Consider the following 13,807-nt stretch of genomic DNA (forward strand, 5'->3'; position numbering starts at 1 on the left):
GGCGCTCCCGAGACGTCGAGCACGCTCGTCTGCCTCCGCAGCGCGTGCGGCCGCCAGAGCGCCTCGGGGCTTCCGAATCCCTTCGCAGCCGCGGCGGGCCTCAGGATCCCAGCGTCCTCTGCCATTCAACACGACCGCTGCGGGCCCTGCGGCCCTCTCAGATTCTCGCACTCTGTGCGCAGCCGCTCCAACGTCGCTCTCTCAAGTCTTGGCAACATCGCTGGCCCCCATCTTTGCTTCCGTCCACCAGTGCGACACCGCCGCGAGCCTCAACTTCAAGTGCCCACCTCTCGGAACTCCCGCGAACTCGAGCTTGAACACGCGATGTCGGACGGCAGCGGGCTCCCGACGTACGCCGACGTCGAGACCGCGCAGCGCGCGCGCGCGGAGCTCCGGCACAACTTCGCGACGCTCAACAGCGACCAGCTCGACATCCAGGAGCTCTTCCGCACCGTCGCCGCGCAACTCGAGAGCACGCCCGAGGTCGCGGACCGCGACGGGCTCGTCGGCGAGTGGAACGACTTGCGACAGGTGCGTGCCCCCCGCTTCTCGTTCCTTTCTCTCTTGCCTTCTCGCGGCGGCCGCGGGAGGGCTGTTGGCTGTTGGCGTGCGCAGGACGGAGCGGAGGGCTGACGCGGGTCGTGGGCCGCCTTCGTCGCGCAGACGCACAGGAAGATCTACCGGGAGTCGCAGCAGAACGCGGGGATGTGCTCGCACTTCCTGAAGAGTGAGTGCCCGCTCCCGACCGTGCATTGAGAGCCTCCCGTCGGCTGACCTCGTGCACGCGCGCAGATTTCGCCGAGATCCTCGTCCCGCTCTCGCAGTCCCCGGATGTCTCGATCGAGCAGAAGAGGGTCATGATCGGCAAATTCCTGGAGGTCCGTCCGTGCGACGAGCGGGACCCGTGCGCGCGACGCTGACCGCGCATACATCCACTCCGGCAGACCATCCCGGTGCACCTCAAGGCGGCCCGGCGGAACGCGGAGCTCTTCAGCGAGCTCGCGAAGGACGTCGAGCACTTTCCCCGCAAGGTCGCGAGTGCGCTCAGGATCAAGGCGGAGCCCACCGGCTTTTTTGAGAGCGTCTGGACGGGGATAGAAGAGTGCGTGTTCGGGGTGGGGCTACAGCCCGCCCGCTCTCTCACGTCCGCCGTGCCGGTTCTGATTGCTTTGTCTGCCACTTTCTCTTGCGCACACCGTGTCCAGAATATGCATGAACATCTGGCAGGTCCGTCCCCGGCTTCGCGCGTGACGGCAGAGTGCTGACCACGCACCACAGACGTTGAACAAGCTCCTGACGAAGCTCGTGTACGTCTTCAAGGTCGCGCTCGCGCGCCTGGAAAACCTCAGCTTCACATGCTGTGCGTCGTTCTTTCCCTCCCGCCCGGTCACTTCCGTGGGCTGAATGAGCGACGCAGGGGGGATCTCCGTCGCCGTTCAGATCAGACCCGGTGAGCAGTCCGCTTCCTCCCCCGTCGCGCATCGCACCGTCGCTTACGCCGCGCCCTCTTCCTCCCCGTCAGGAGAGAGCGCGCCCGCACCGCCCGAAGGCGGCACGGAGCTGACGACGTTCGTCGGCGAGATCACGGACGACTGCGACGCGCTCGGCGCGAAGCTGACCGCGTTCGAGAGCGCGTGGCAGATCATCCGGCTCGCGTGCTCGCAGCTCTCCGCAGACGTCGCGCTCGCGCGCAGCTTCACCCTCGTGAGTGTGTTTTTTGTCGTTCGTCGTTCGTCGGAGATGGGAGGGGACACGAGGCTGATTCGGCCGCGGCAGACGTATCCTCCTATTCCGCAGGCGTGCGATAGCAACCTGCGTGCGGCGGCGATGGTGCATGTCCCGCTTGTTGAGTGTCTGAAGGCATATTCTATGGGAAAGGCACCAGACCTCCTTTGAATGCACGCTCGGCACAATACGCATGTCTTACGATAATCAGTCATTTGTGCAGCATGCTGTTTGCGTTACCCGCATCTATATATATAAATTAAAATACAAATCATGCACACGTATTCCCTGTGCTACAATACAAACGGTAATGCCAGGTTTAGCGTCCTCATAGTAACTGTGCAGCGTTGCCCTCCGTGCGTAGATGAATCATTGAGATTTCGAATCATGGCACAACACGTGGCTGATCGTCAGATTTGTTGAACTCGAGACAGGTAGTACGACTAATAGCTAATACCAGCCATCATAGTCATAGAATCCTCCTCCAAACGAAGGTTGGAATCGACAACCCCGGCGCTCTAAGTCGTATTTCGCTCTCTCGTCAATATCCGAAAGAACCCCATATGCGTTGTTGATGATCTTGAACTTATCCTCAGACCCTCCCTACGACGTCATCTCAGTCAATATTCCCGTCACAGATGTAACCAACGAACCTTGTCGGGGTGATGCAGGAGCGACAACTTCCGGAAGGCTTTTTTGACGTCATTGGGCGAACAGTCTTCGGATAATCCTAAGCGGGAGGCACATGACGGTTAGGTATAGATTTATATTTCGGCAACGGTACGTACCCAAAACCGTGTAATGATCTTGGTCCGCCTCACGTTGATGCGCCGTGCGTGCGTCGAGCAACTCGGCTTCCACTTGCTTCCTCTCGTATGGTGGCATCGACGATTTTCCAGCTTCAAGGGCGGATTGGAAGTCCTCGACCGCGGAGTTGTAGAGTTCCAGGCACACATGGATGCGGGCACGACACAGCAGCGCCTGATAATGAGACGGGCGGAGCTCAAGGGACTGATTAACGTCCTTGAGGCCAAACGAGTACTGTTGCATCTAAACGAACTTCGTGAGTTGACGGGGTTCTCTAAGAGATACCACAGACAATTACCTTGAGGTAGGCAGTTGCACGTTCTAGTAAGAGAGTCGGACGGAATATACCTCCACGTCCCTCTCTCGTGTCATCTCCTACGAACTTCATGACGGCTAGAATCAAACAGATCGGTATATTGCTGAGGTGGAACGCACCTGCAGAGCCTTGCCCCACGATTCTATTGCCTCAGACCAGCACTCTCTTCGGGAGGCAGCGTGACCCGCTTCGTTGAAACTTGACGTGGTCTTCACGCGTAAACGAAGCGCTTTGGCTGCCCCATTGTCTGGATCAAATCTCAAAGCGTCGATGAGTTGCGTAAGCGCCTCGCCGAGGCGCATCTGCAAGAACAGGGCTAGTGCGCGGAGAACCATTGCTTCGACAGAGCTCGGCGAGCTCCGCAGGGAGGCTCTAAAGAAGTCAGACGCATCATGCGGAATGAATGTCAATCACACTCACTCAGCAACTTTAAGGGCGTCATCCCACTTGCGCTCAACGATGAGCAGGTCTATGCCCCAGCACTGGATCTCCGGTGGTGCGTCGCTGTCCTCTTTCGCAAATATCTCCAAACATGCGTCGCATGCCGACCGCGCCACGTGCCACTGTTTCTCAGATGTTGCTCGCCCGTACTTGGCCATCTGGGACTCGAGAGTTCGTATTCGCCCCAGAAGCTCTGTAGCTCGCAGATTGAAGGGGTCGAGGGCGCGCGCGTTTTGAGCAGCTATCAACGCTATCGAAGGGAATCCCAGGACCAAACGGCATCGTGCGATCTGGAGGAATATCGTGGCCGTGCCCTCGAAAGTGTTCATGGACGAAGCAATATCAAAATCTCGAAGTGCTGCGAATAATTGAACATCTTCAATGAGGGCAGTCGCCCGCGTCAAGTAATAAATGGGCTTTGTTGGATCAATACCTGCGCGTCCCCAATCAGAATTCAACTGGTCCCACAGCATGCGAACACGAACCAATGGCGTCGTTGAGCAGGGAAATCGCGACATCTGGCGCGTCCTCGGGCGCGTCCAGGGCGGCAATATACAGTGCGTGGGCCTCATCGTGCCTTTTTGAAGAACCGCGGGTGGAGAAGGCTGCTGTTCAAAGGGTTGAATCGCGGAATTGACAAGGGCCTCAGCCTCTCCAATCACGTTCCACTTCAGAACGAACTCACCGCGCTTGGGACTCTTCTTGAACCCTCCTTTCTTCCCGCCGCGAACACAGTGTCTGGCGTCATGATTGAACAGACCACAAGACTAGAGGCTAGTTCATCATTCGGACGCGACAGAAGACCGGTGGACGGACCTTGCAGGGCATCTGGAGACAATGCCAAAACGCATGACCTTCTCCTTCGCAAATAGAACATTCAATCTTGGTCTTCATCTGCTTGCCACTGCACACGGTCGGGCAAGACCACACGCCGTGGTCCTTATTCCAACAACGGGCACACAATACCACCTGTAAAACAGTCACCTGTCAAGATACGCGTATTCTGCTAGGGCACACTCACTCACCTTGCGCTGATTTTTTGGCTTATTGCACCGTGCATGCCCTTTCTCTCCACAGTCTCCGCATGAATCATCTGCTTGGCTCCGCAGTGGGCAAGCTCCTGCCACATGCCCCGGGCGGTGGCAGAGAAAGCACACCCTACACCGGTAACTGCAGCTGAAGGCGAAATGCCCATCTAACCAGGAGATTAGAATGTGACCACGGTTGTTAGAGATCTGGTCACTTGCTGATTCCACATTTTGAACAGTGCATCGAACAGAGAGCGAGGGGGGTTGTCTAGCGGGGAGAAGGTAAGTGGCCTAGGACTACCTCAGGATTAGGTGGCTTCTTACCGCAGCTGCATGAACCTTCGTTGGCGGAAATGAGACTGACATTCCTATCACCCACGTTTGCAGCGCTCCCACACGCAGGGGAGGCCATCTTTCTAGAGGCACATCGAAGCCGAGAAAAGTCCTGGTAAGGCTTTCTAGATCTATCGCCCATAGAAACCCATACTAGAAAATCTGCACCTGGTATTTGAACTTCCAGAAAATGGTCGCCCCAGCGTGACAATCGCAACAGGCACTGCAACGAATATAGCGATAATCATTCCAAATTGCACAAAGGCGTCGCGTGCGAGGGTATTACTGACAGTGCGTAGATAAACATTACCGACTTCAGCGTACGTAAGGCGAGACTACCGCAGCGGCCGCTGTGAACTCATTTGCTTGGCCAATCATTAGAAGACCAACTATGGAATAGTTAGTCCAGTGGTGCACAAGACAGCTAAGGAAACGTACCAATGAGACCGAAGAGACCCATGATACTTCCGAAGACTTCTACAATGAGTATCTTGACGAACAGGTCGGGGTCGGCAGCATCCGCCAAAGCGGCAGTCGATCCGGCAATGCCGACAGAAATGCCGCAAAGCAAGTTGCAGACGCCGACGGTAAGCCCTCCCCAGAAAAGCGCATACCCTGGTTAACACATTTAGTGAACTGCGGAGCGTACCAAAGGCAAATACTGTCACATACCGGTGAAGTAGTTCTCGCGCGTGTACAAAAGAGCGTCAGCGACAGGAGTGATGCGTGCCGAGTAAACAATGCCAATAATCTTGTAGTAGAGGGGTAAGTACAGTGTGCACGAATGCGGCAGAGACACATACGACACCGTAAATGGCAACGACCTCGCAAAAGATAATGCTGGGTGTTGTGAGGAGGTGCACAGAAAACGCACGAAACAGTACGTACCTGATGAGGTTCTTGGTCCTGATGCGAGGTGCTCTCACACCTCCACCCAGAATAGAGGCACCTGTGATAAAGATACCCCTGCAATGGGCGGTTGAACACTGGATACCGAAGACAGGATCATATTATCACGACGTACCATCCGGCGCCCAGAACGCTCAATCCGATGCACAACCCAATGCCAGTCGATGCCCATGCATAGGGACTTGTCTCTTCGAGGAACTGACCAACATTGAAGGCCTCTCCGGATCCTATACCGCTACTAGTTTAGCAGGGTTTCGGCGAGTCTGCAAGTTGCGCATGACGAACCAGTAAAAAGCAAGTAGAGGGCGATGACTAGAACAAGGAAGGAGGGGAAGCCATATGAGAAGTAGGACGAGTACAAACCCATGGTGGCGGGCAAGTGAGGGTATGCAATGCTCGCAGTCTACTGTGACGACCAACACAGGCACTTCCGTGTGTGCCCCTGTTTGCTCTGCCAGTCCGCGTCATGGACGAGCGCCCCCGGCCCGCCATCCCTTCTCCCCACAACACCTTCTCTGACCAGGCTGGACGGCCCAACATGTACCACCTCCTCAAAGGCTTTCACGAATACATGACGAGGTACACAATACCAAGACCTTCGTTTTAATGGCGCTAATTTCTCAGGAAGGAGGAGTTCTCGGTTATCATCATCGGGCTAGATGGGGCAGGAAAGACAGTTCGTCACACTCCGTGCTGCTACGCGTTTTGACCACTGAGCGTTGTGCAGACTTTGCTGGAAAAAATCAAGACGATATACAACGATGTCCCCGGACTGTCTCCGGACAAGATTGCCCCTACAGTTGGACAGAACAGTACGTGAGGTCGTCTTCCTCTCGCTCGTAGTCGCCAATCATCACCCAGTGGGCAAGATATCTCTTCCGTCCACCATCTTGAAGTTTTGGGATCTTGGTGGCCAGCGGGGTATAAGGGCCATATGGCATCGGTACTATGACGACTGTCATGCCGTCGTCTTTGTCATAGATGCTGAAGACCGAGAACGACTGAGCGAAGGCTGGGAGGTGTTCGGTATGTTATAGCCTTCAAATCTGTTGTTGACCTACTGATATCAACGAAGGAACATAAGACTCAGTGTTGTCTGCACCTCAAATTCTCGGAGTCCCATTACTCCTGGTTGCCAACAAGCAAGATAGTCCCCAAAGCCTCTCGGTGGAGGAGATTCGGAACGACTACGAGGAATGGCACCGAAGGAAGCTTGACAGTGCAAGGAGAGGCTATGGGGAGGACGTTGATTCACAGCAACGGGCAGAGCGGATGGCCAGCTTAGATGTCATGGGGGCGTCTGCTATTGAAGGGTGAGCATCCTTCATGATTTCTACCAGAATCTCCGACACTGACACCGGACCTCAGTACGGGAGTGCGTGCTGCTGTGGACTGGCTGTTTATTCGCGTCCAAAACAGTCGCAGAAGGTGTGTTCAGCATCGGTCTTGAGGCATACCGTGTCTGAAACCCCGTTTGCAGAGACGAGCCGACATAGCTGGACTCGGACTGTGGGGTCGGAGGATATGAGCGATATGATTTCTACCTATGGTTTACTTGTTATGATGTGTATAATTTTCCAACGTCTTGTTCGATTTAGAAGATGTTCTGTGAGAGCCACTGACTTTTGTATATTCGGGCCGGAAGCGTGGCAGAGGATCGGGAGTCCGAATAACTCGGGGTACTTGGCGCCAGTCGCGCAGCAACTCCGCCGACTCAGGACAGGGCTTCAACGCGTTCCTGCTGTTCCGCGTGCTTCTCCCCCATCCCCATTCTTTCGCGGAACCGCTTCCTGCCCTGTGGACGTGGGCGAGATATATGCTTCGGTTACGTTCTCATGTCTCGCGAACGTCGCCCGTCACTCCACGCTCTTGACCGGAATGGCTCCGACGAGGATTTCGAGCATGTCGAGTATGTTCACCATCCGGAAATAAGAAACGGCTTCACAAGTGTCATTATACAGGAGATATGAAGACTTTACGACTATAGGTAAATATTCTCGGCGCTGCGTATGCGTGCATGCTCACCGTCTACCGTTCAGACTGGATCCAGGACTCCATTATTGAACGCAATAGGCGACTGCGAGCAGCCCGGAATCAGCACACTACGTATCGCGGACCGCGAGGGGAGATCACATTGTCGTGGCTGTGGTCGTTAGTACGCCAGTTTGCACACGCCGGACAGAGTTGGTTTGTCGTCAGCCTGGTCGGTGAGTCCACTCCCCGTCACTTCGAGTCCCCCTCTAGTCTGTCCCAGACCTCCTCCTCCCCGTCACAATGTGCGATATGCTGAAAGGACGTCGTGTATCTTTTCACCTCAGGCATAGCCATCGGTGTTAACGCGGCAGTTATCTCCATCGTGACCGAATGGCTGTCGGACATTAAGATGGGCTATTGCTCTGACGGCTGGTGGCTCAACCAGCAGTTTTGTTGCTGGGAAATTGAGGGCGACGACGACGAGGCTTGCAAGGCATGGCATTCGTGGAGCGACGTTATGCCCGCCCGATGGGCCATCTATGTCCTATTCGCGGTACGTCTTTACCTATCCACTCGTATGCTTCGTCCTGTATTCTGAGACATTACGGCTGTCAGGCCGCGTTCTCGTTCATTGCAGCGCATCTAGTCAAGTCACTGGCCAAGTATGCGGCTGGGTCGGGGATCTCAGAAATTAAATGCATCATTGGAGGTTTCGTCATGAAGGGATTCCTTGGATTTTCGACGTTCTTTATCAAGAGCGTCACTTTGGTACGTACTCCGTTAGTGCATCTCATAACTCACGCTAATAATGCGCAGCCTCTCGTCATTGCCTCGGGCCTTTCAGTCGGAAAGGAAGGACCGTCAGTCCATTTCGCATGCTGTATCGGCAATGTGATTGCAGGGCTGTTCAAAGGTTTCTCTGGGAGTCAATGTATGTATCTGTCAATGCATGCTAGTCATTCACTGACGATTATGCAGCGAAGATGCGGGAGATTTTGACCGCATCCAGCGCGGCTGGAGTTGCCGTTGCTTTCGGTTCCCCCATCGGAGGTGTGATGTTTTCCATTGAGGCGAGTATCATAACTTTTGGGAAATCTGTCATCTAACGAGCTCGCAGGAAATGAGCAGTGTTTTCAGCATCAAAACTATGTGGAGAAGTTTCTTCTGCGCATTGGTGGCCACAGTCACCCTCTCGGTAAGCTTCTTCGCTTGGCGTGAACATGTCTGAACCTCATTCCCTTCACCAGGCCATGAACCCATACCGCAGTGGAAAGCTAGTGTTGTTCCAAGTCACGTATGATCGAGATTGGCATTTTTTCGAAATCATGTTCTTCATCATCCTTGGTATCTTCGGTGTACGTGTTTTTTCTTCAAGTTTCGTGACGCACGTCGAAATTGTTCTCTGACACTACATCGCAGGGTCTGTACGGAGCCTTCGCCATTAGACTCAATGTCAAGGTCGCGGCATTTCGCAAACGCTACCTGGCCAAGCATGCTATCGCGGAAGCCGTCACACTGGCGACTATTACGGCCATGATAGGCTGGTTCAACCATTTCCTTAGGATTGACATGACAGAGAGCTTGGCAATACTCTTCCGAGAGTGCGACGGAGCGAGTGACTACGATCACCTATGCCAGTAAGTAAGCTGTTTGATTGTCGCATCGTCGTCTAACGGACCTTCAGGTCTGCGTACCAGTGGCCGATGGTGAACTCGCTGTTCCTTGCCACCGTGTTTCGCATGGGCCTAGTTGTCATCTCGTATGGTTGCAAAGTCCCCGCTGGTATATTCGTGCCTTCGATGGCGATCGGTGCCACCTTCGGACGCATGGTCGGCATTATGGTGAAATCACTCAACCAGTGCGTTCTCAGCTGTTTTGCCTTTGGAAGCCATTCCGACGATACTTCTAATAGAGCGTACCCTAAGTCTGGTATATTTGCGGTCTGTACGCCAGATGTACCGTGTATTACCCCGGGAACATATGCCTTCTTGGGGGCTGCCGCTGCGCTCAGGTAGGCTCCGAGCATACGTTTCATAAATAAGGGCTAAGGGCTTGCGGTTTCAGTGGTATCATGAGACTCACTGTCACCGTCGTGGTGATCATGTTCGAGCTCACGGGTGCTCTTACATACATTTTGCCTACCATGGTGAGCTGTCCCCGTTATGCAATCATTCAACTTCGCGTAACGGAGGATCCAGATCGTCCTGCTGGTTACGAAAGCAGTTGGAGACTTACTTGGCACTAGAGGCATCGCCGACGAGATGATACGAATCAACGGTTACCCGTTCCTAGATAAGGACGATCACGCATACAATGTCCCCGGTACACCCAACAAATTGATGGAATTGTCCTCGGTATATACTAATCTCTGCCATATTATAGTCTCGCGGGTCATGAGGACCGATCTGAAGACATTGCCCGTCTCTGGGTTGTCCGTCAAGGAAATCGGTTAGCAGCTGTCTCTCTGCCTATGACTTCAAGGCTCACCGTTCTCCAGAGGACTTTATTGCCAGGACGGACGTGAAAGGCTTCCCCGTTGTCTCGGCGGACGGAAAGAACACGTTCCTCGGTTTCATTGACCGGACCGACTTACGATACGTCTTTGGTATGTCCATGTTTCTACACTTCGGCGCTCGTGCACTGACCATATCGACAGACAAAGCAAAACATGCACAAAAAGCTCATCTGTCGACGCCTGTCTCGTTCGAAACCGACCACGAAGACCGTGAAGAGGTCGAAATGGCAGGCGTGGCCGCAGGTCCTGCTCTGGGAATAGACGAAGACATCTCGATGGAGATCATGGAGACTACCGCTACACCTGATGTGTTGAAGCTATGGCCGTGGGTCAACCAGGTGAGATTGAAAGATATGATTTTTGCTGCACCCGAAAGCTGACATTTGTCGCCAGACACCTCTCACGGTTTCTCCTCAGCTCCCCCTTGAGGTCGTCATGCAGCTGTTTAAACGCATGGGGTGAGACCTTCTCCCTTCTCCCTGTCTTATTCTCGCTTACACTTCTGTTGTAGGCCTCGTGTCATTCTAGTAGAGAACCACGGCGAGCTCGCTGGGCTTGTGACGGTCAAGGACGTCCTCCGATTTACTCTAGCGCACGACACGAGCTCTCCATGGGGCGAGCAACGCTTCGACAGCCTCGTCGACGAGGCACGTGAGTGGACAGGCGACCTAGCAGAGGATGCGATGTCGTGGTTCCGGCGCATGCTCCGGCGGACGTGATAGGAAACGGGAGGCATTAAATTATTCGTCGATACGTGATACATCGTTGCTTTCGTACTTATCGTCTATAGCGTATAATCGTACAGCTCAGACTCGAAGCCTTCCATTGCTCTCGGTCGTCACATGCTTTGTCATCGCAGTGCCCTGCGTATCACCAAAACGTAGAATCGTGAAGAGGTCGTCGAATGTATGAAGGTATGTTGTGTCTGCCGTCCAAAGTCTTTAGACTCTTGGATGGCGCGACGGACTACCATCACTGCGTGCTACTAGTAGTGGTTCCTTGAACCAGCGGGGTGGCGCGCATGAGGGTCTTCCCTCGATCCACGGCGTGACGTGTGGTAGCCACGGGGCATCACCGTGACTGGTTGCTGGGTGTGAGAGCGCATCTCAGGCTGGAGGTGGCCAAGATGCTGTGGAGACGAGTAGTGGGAGCTGGAACGAGAACGACTCGAACGGCCGGTAGATGCCGTGTGCCATGAACCGGAAGTGGATACGCTTGTGGTGGTTTGGATACTGCTCCGCTTGAGCGCGGTTGGGGCAGCACATCTAGAAGAGCCTTCGGACGCAGTGGTATATTGGGTGGATTGAGAGCCTTTGGGTGCTGGAGAGAAACGGGTTTAAGCAGGAATGCTTAAGTGAGAATTGTAGAAGCACTCACTCGGTAGCTGCTTAATCGGAGGCAAATCCAGTCTTGCACAATCTGTACGTAGTTGAGAGATGTTTTTTATATTGGAACAGATGGGGATGCACGCACCGCCATTGTGGATACCGAGAACGTTGGTTCCCGGAGAGTTGAGGACCGGTGGGTATGAACCGCTGAAGCCAGACGGTGCATGGGTAGCGGAAGAATACGGCATTCGTCCAGGAGAGTCCGTGAGTGGTCTGGGAGAGCCTGGGATTGGTCCAGCGCAAATGTGAACTAGAAAGGAACACAATGAGGTCTGGCTACGAGCCGAAGGCAGTGGTTGGCGTACTTATTTCCAGGGGCTCCTCTTGGTGCGTAGGTAGATGGGAACTAGGGGCGTACGATGAGCTTCTGCTTCTGGTCGAAGTATGGCTCCGTGATGCCCCTGTCTGGGTACTACTTGTGCGCATTGACGTTAGAGTCGTCGTGGGTGTCAGCATGGTGGGACGCAACCCCTGTCCGAAAACATCAGCAAACATGTTGCCGCTTCGCAGCGCCCATAAGGATACTCACGATTGCGACAGCGTGGAGGTCAAAGGCGCCTCGACGATACGCAATTGCCCGGGAGAGCGCATCAGCTTGAGCACGTCGCGAGTCTCTGTACACCGCGAACGCATCGAGAGCACGGCGGTTGGCGCGTAGCCTGTTGACAAGCATTAGCTCGCATGCACAATCAAACCCGGGGAGCTTACCTTTCGATGCTTTGATACATATGAAGACGGACGTCACGCCGAACGGTTCGCATATATGAGTTCAAAAGGGCCTGAGCTGCATCGAGATGGGCGTCCCCTTCGTGGAGCTGGGCGCGATAGTCCGCTTCTTGTGCATGACTTTGCCGGAAGAGGGCATTAAAGGTGCGGGAAAGGGTGCCCGGTTGTGTACCAAACCCGCATCCAAAGCAATTAAGAGGCGCCTGCGCCGGGGAGTAGTTGGAGCCGTGATACATAGTGTTTGTGGTGGAGACAGGGGCTCGTAGCCGGAAACCGAGGAGGAGTGCTGAGTATGAAACAAAGAAATCCCAAGGCCTTATAGCCTCATGTTACGTACCTTCTTGGTCAACGGCTCTCGACTCCACGGGGGCACCTTGTACAGGAAAGCAGCCGAAGCCCTTGTTCAGCAAATAAGCGAGCGAGTCTCGAAGCTGGTCTGCCGGTTACTTGACGACAAGCACATTGTTGTTCGCGGACAGTTCCACGCCGTGAAACAAAAGGGAATGAATATAACAACGGAGTCAAGACCCTGGGTACCTTCACCTGCCGGAAGAAGTTAGGGGAGACAAAAGAGCGAAGGGCAAACACACCGACAAAAAACAACAGCAGCATCCGGGTCTGTCCGCCAGAAGATCAAGACGTGCCATCCAGTGCGATCATGTAAAGATTCGGGGTCGCGAGAGCCCATCGCGGGCTAGGAAAAGCCGAGTTAGTATCGTGCGGAATGCCATCGATGGCACGGCAAAGAGAGAACAACACCCAAGCGCTGGCTAGAGAGCTGAATGGTAAGGCTGCCAAAACGACACCAGCAGGATTTGAACCTGCGCTCCCAGAGGGAAACAGATAGTCAAGTAGTCGAACGCATTCGAATCTGTCGCCTTAACCACTCGGCCATAGTGTCATACCAAAATACCAGTTACGTTTAACCATGTATCAGTATACATTTTACTGCTGTTGTCAGATGTACCAATACCATATACTATAATAATGCTCCGACTCACTCAACGCTCACTCATGACTTGAAGTTCTAGTCCAAGCGATGGCTGTCGTTGCGAAGATCGTCTATGGTACTGCCTGGTAGGCCGTAGACTCTACTGTCGTCTTTGAATCGTCTATGCCTAACCCTCGCACTATGCTAGGAAGAAGGAGCGCACGACGGCATTCGTCGTCAATGCGGTGCTCCACGGCTTCAGGGCGATAGATACAGGTATGGTGCACCTACAGTCCCGAGGTCTGCCTTGTGCAATGCTAAACGGTGTCCACTGTGCGCTGCTGCAGCTTGTCAACCGAAGCACTACCGGTGCGCGAGACTGTTTCTGCTTCTGTATAGCCGCTTCATGCGCACTTGCTCATATTCCGTCTAGGGAAGACTTGGTCGGCGCCGCGCTCCAGACCCTCTATGAGAAACATGGGTTCAAGCGCGAAGACCTCTTCCTCCAAACCAAGTCCGCCCACCCCCCTTGTCTCCCTCCTTTCACCCGCTCACAGAACACATCATATAGATACACTCCCATCGACGGCCAAGACACCTCACAACCACTCCCCTACGACCCCACGGCCGACGTCGCGAGCCAAGTCCGCGCCTCCGTGCAGACCTCGCTCGCGCACCTTCACACCGCCTACCTCGACAGCGTCCTCCTCCACT

General features: G+C 54.4%; 1 protein-coding gene and 1 non-coding gene across 2 annotated transcripts; both read right to left on the reverse strand.

Moving 5' to 3' along the window:
• Positions 1-2,175: 2,175 nt before the first annotated feature.
• On the reverse strand, positions 2,176-3,886 carry BXZ73DRAFT_62159 (DnaJ-domain-containing protein; the record flags this gene model as incomplete). Its single annotated transcript, XM_048021731.1, has 7 exons — positions 2,176-2,328; positions 2,379-2,455; positions 2,514-2,775; positions 2,831-2,914; positions 2,968-3,220; positions 3,269-3,722; positions 3,775-3,886. Coding segments are annotated over 7 exons (1,395 nt in total), but the record flags the coding sequence as incomplete, so codon positions are not given.
• Positions 3,887-12,962: 9,076 nt separating this feature from the next.
• Positions 12,963-13,063, reverse strand: BXZ73DRAFT_t250. The gene has a single exon. It is a non-coding gene; the product is annotated as a tRNA-Ser (tRNA).
• Between the last annotated feature and the right edge of the window lie 744 nt (positions 13,064-13,807).

Source organism: Epithele typhae (assembly GCF_022376455.1).
Source record: "Epithele typhae strain CBS 203.58 chromosome Unknown BXZ73scaffold_518, whole genome shotgun sequence".
In the NCBI taxonomy this organism is placed as follows: Eukaryota; Fungi; Basidiomycota; class Agaricomycetes; order Polyporales; family Epitheliaceae; genus Epithele; species Epithele typhae.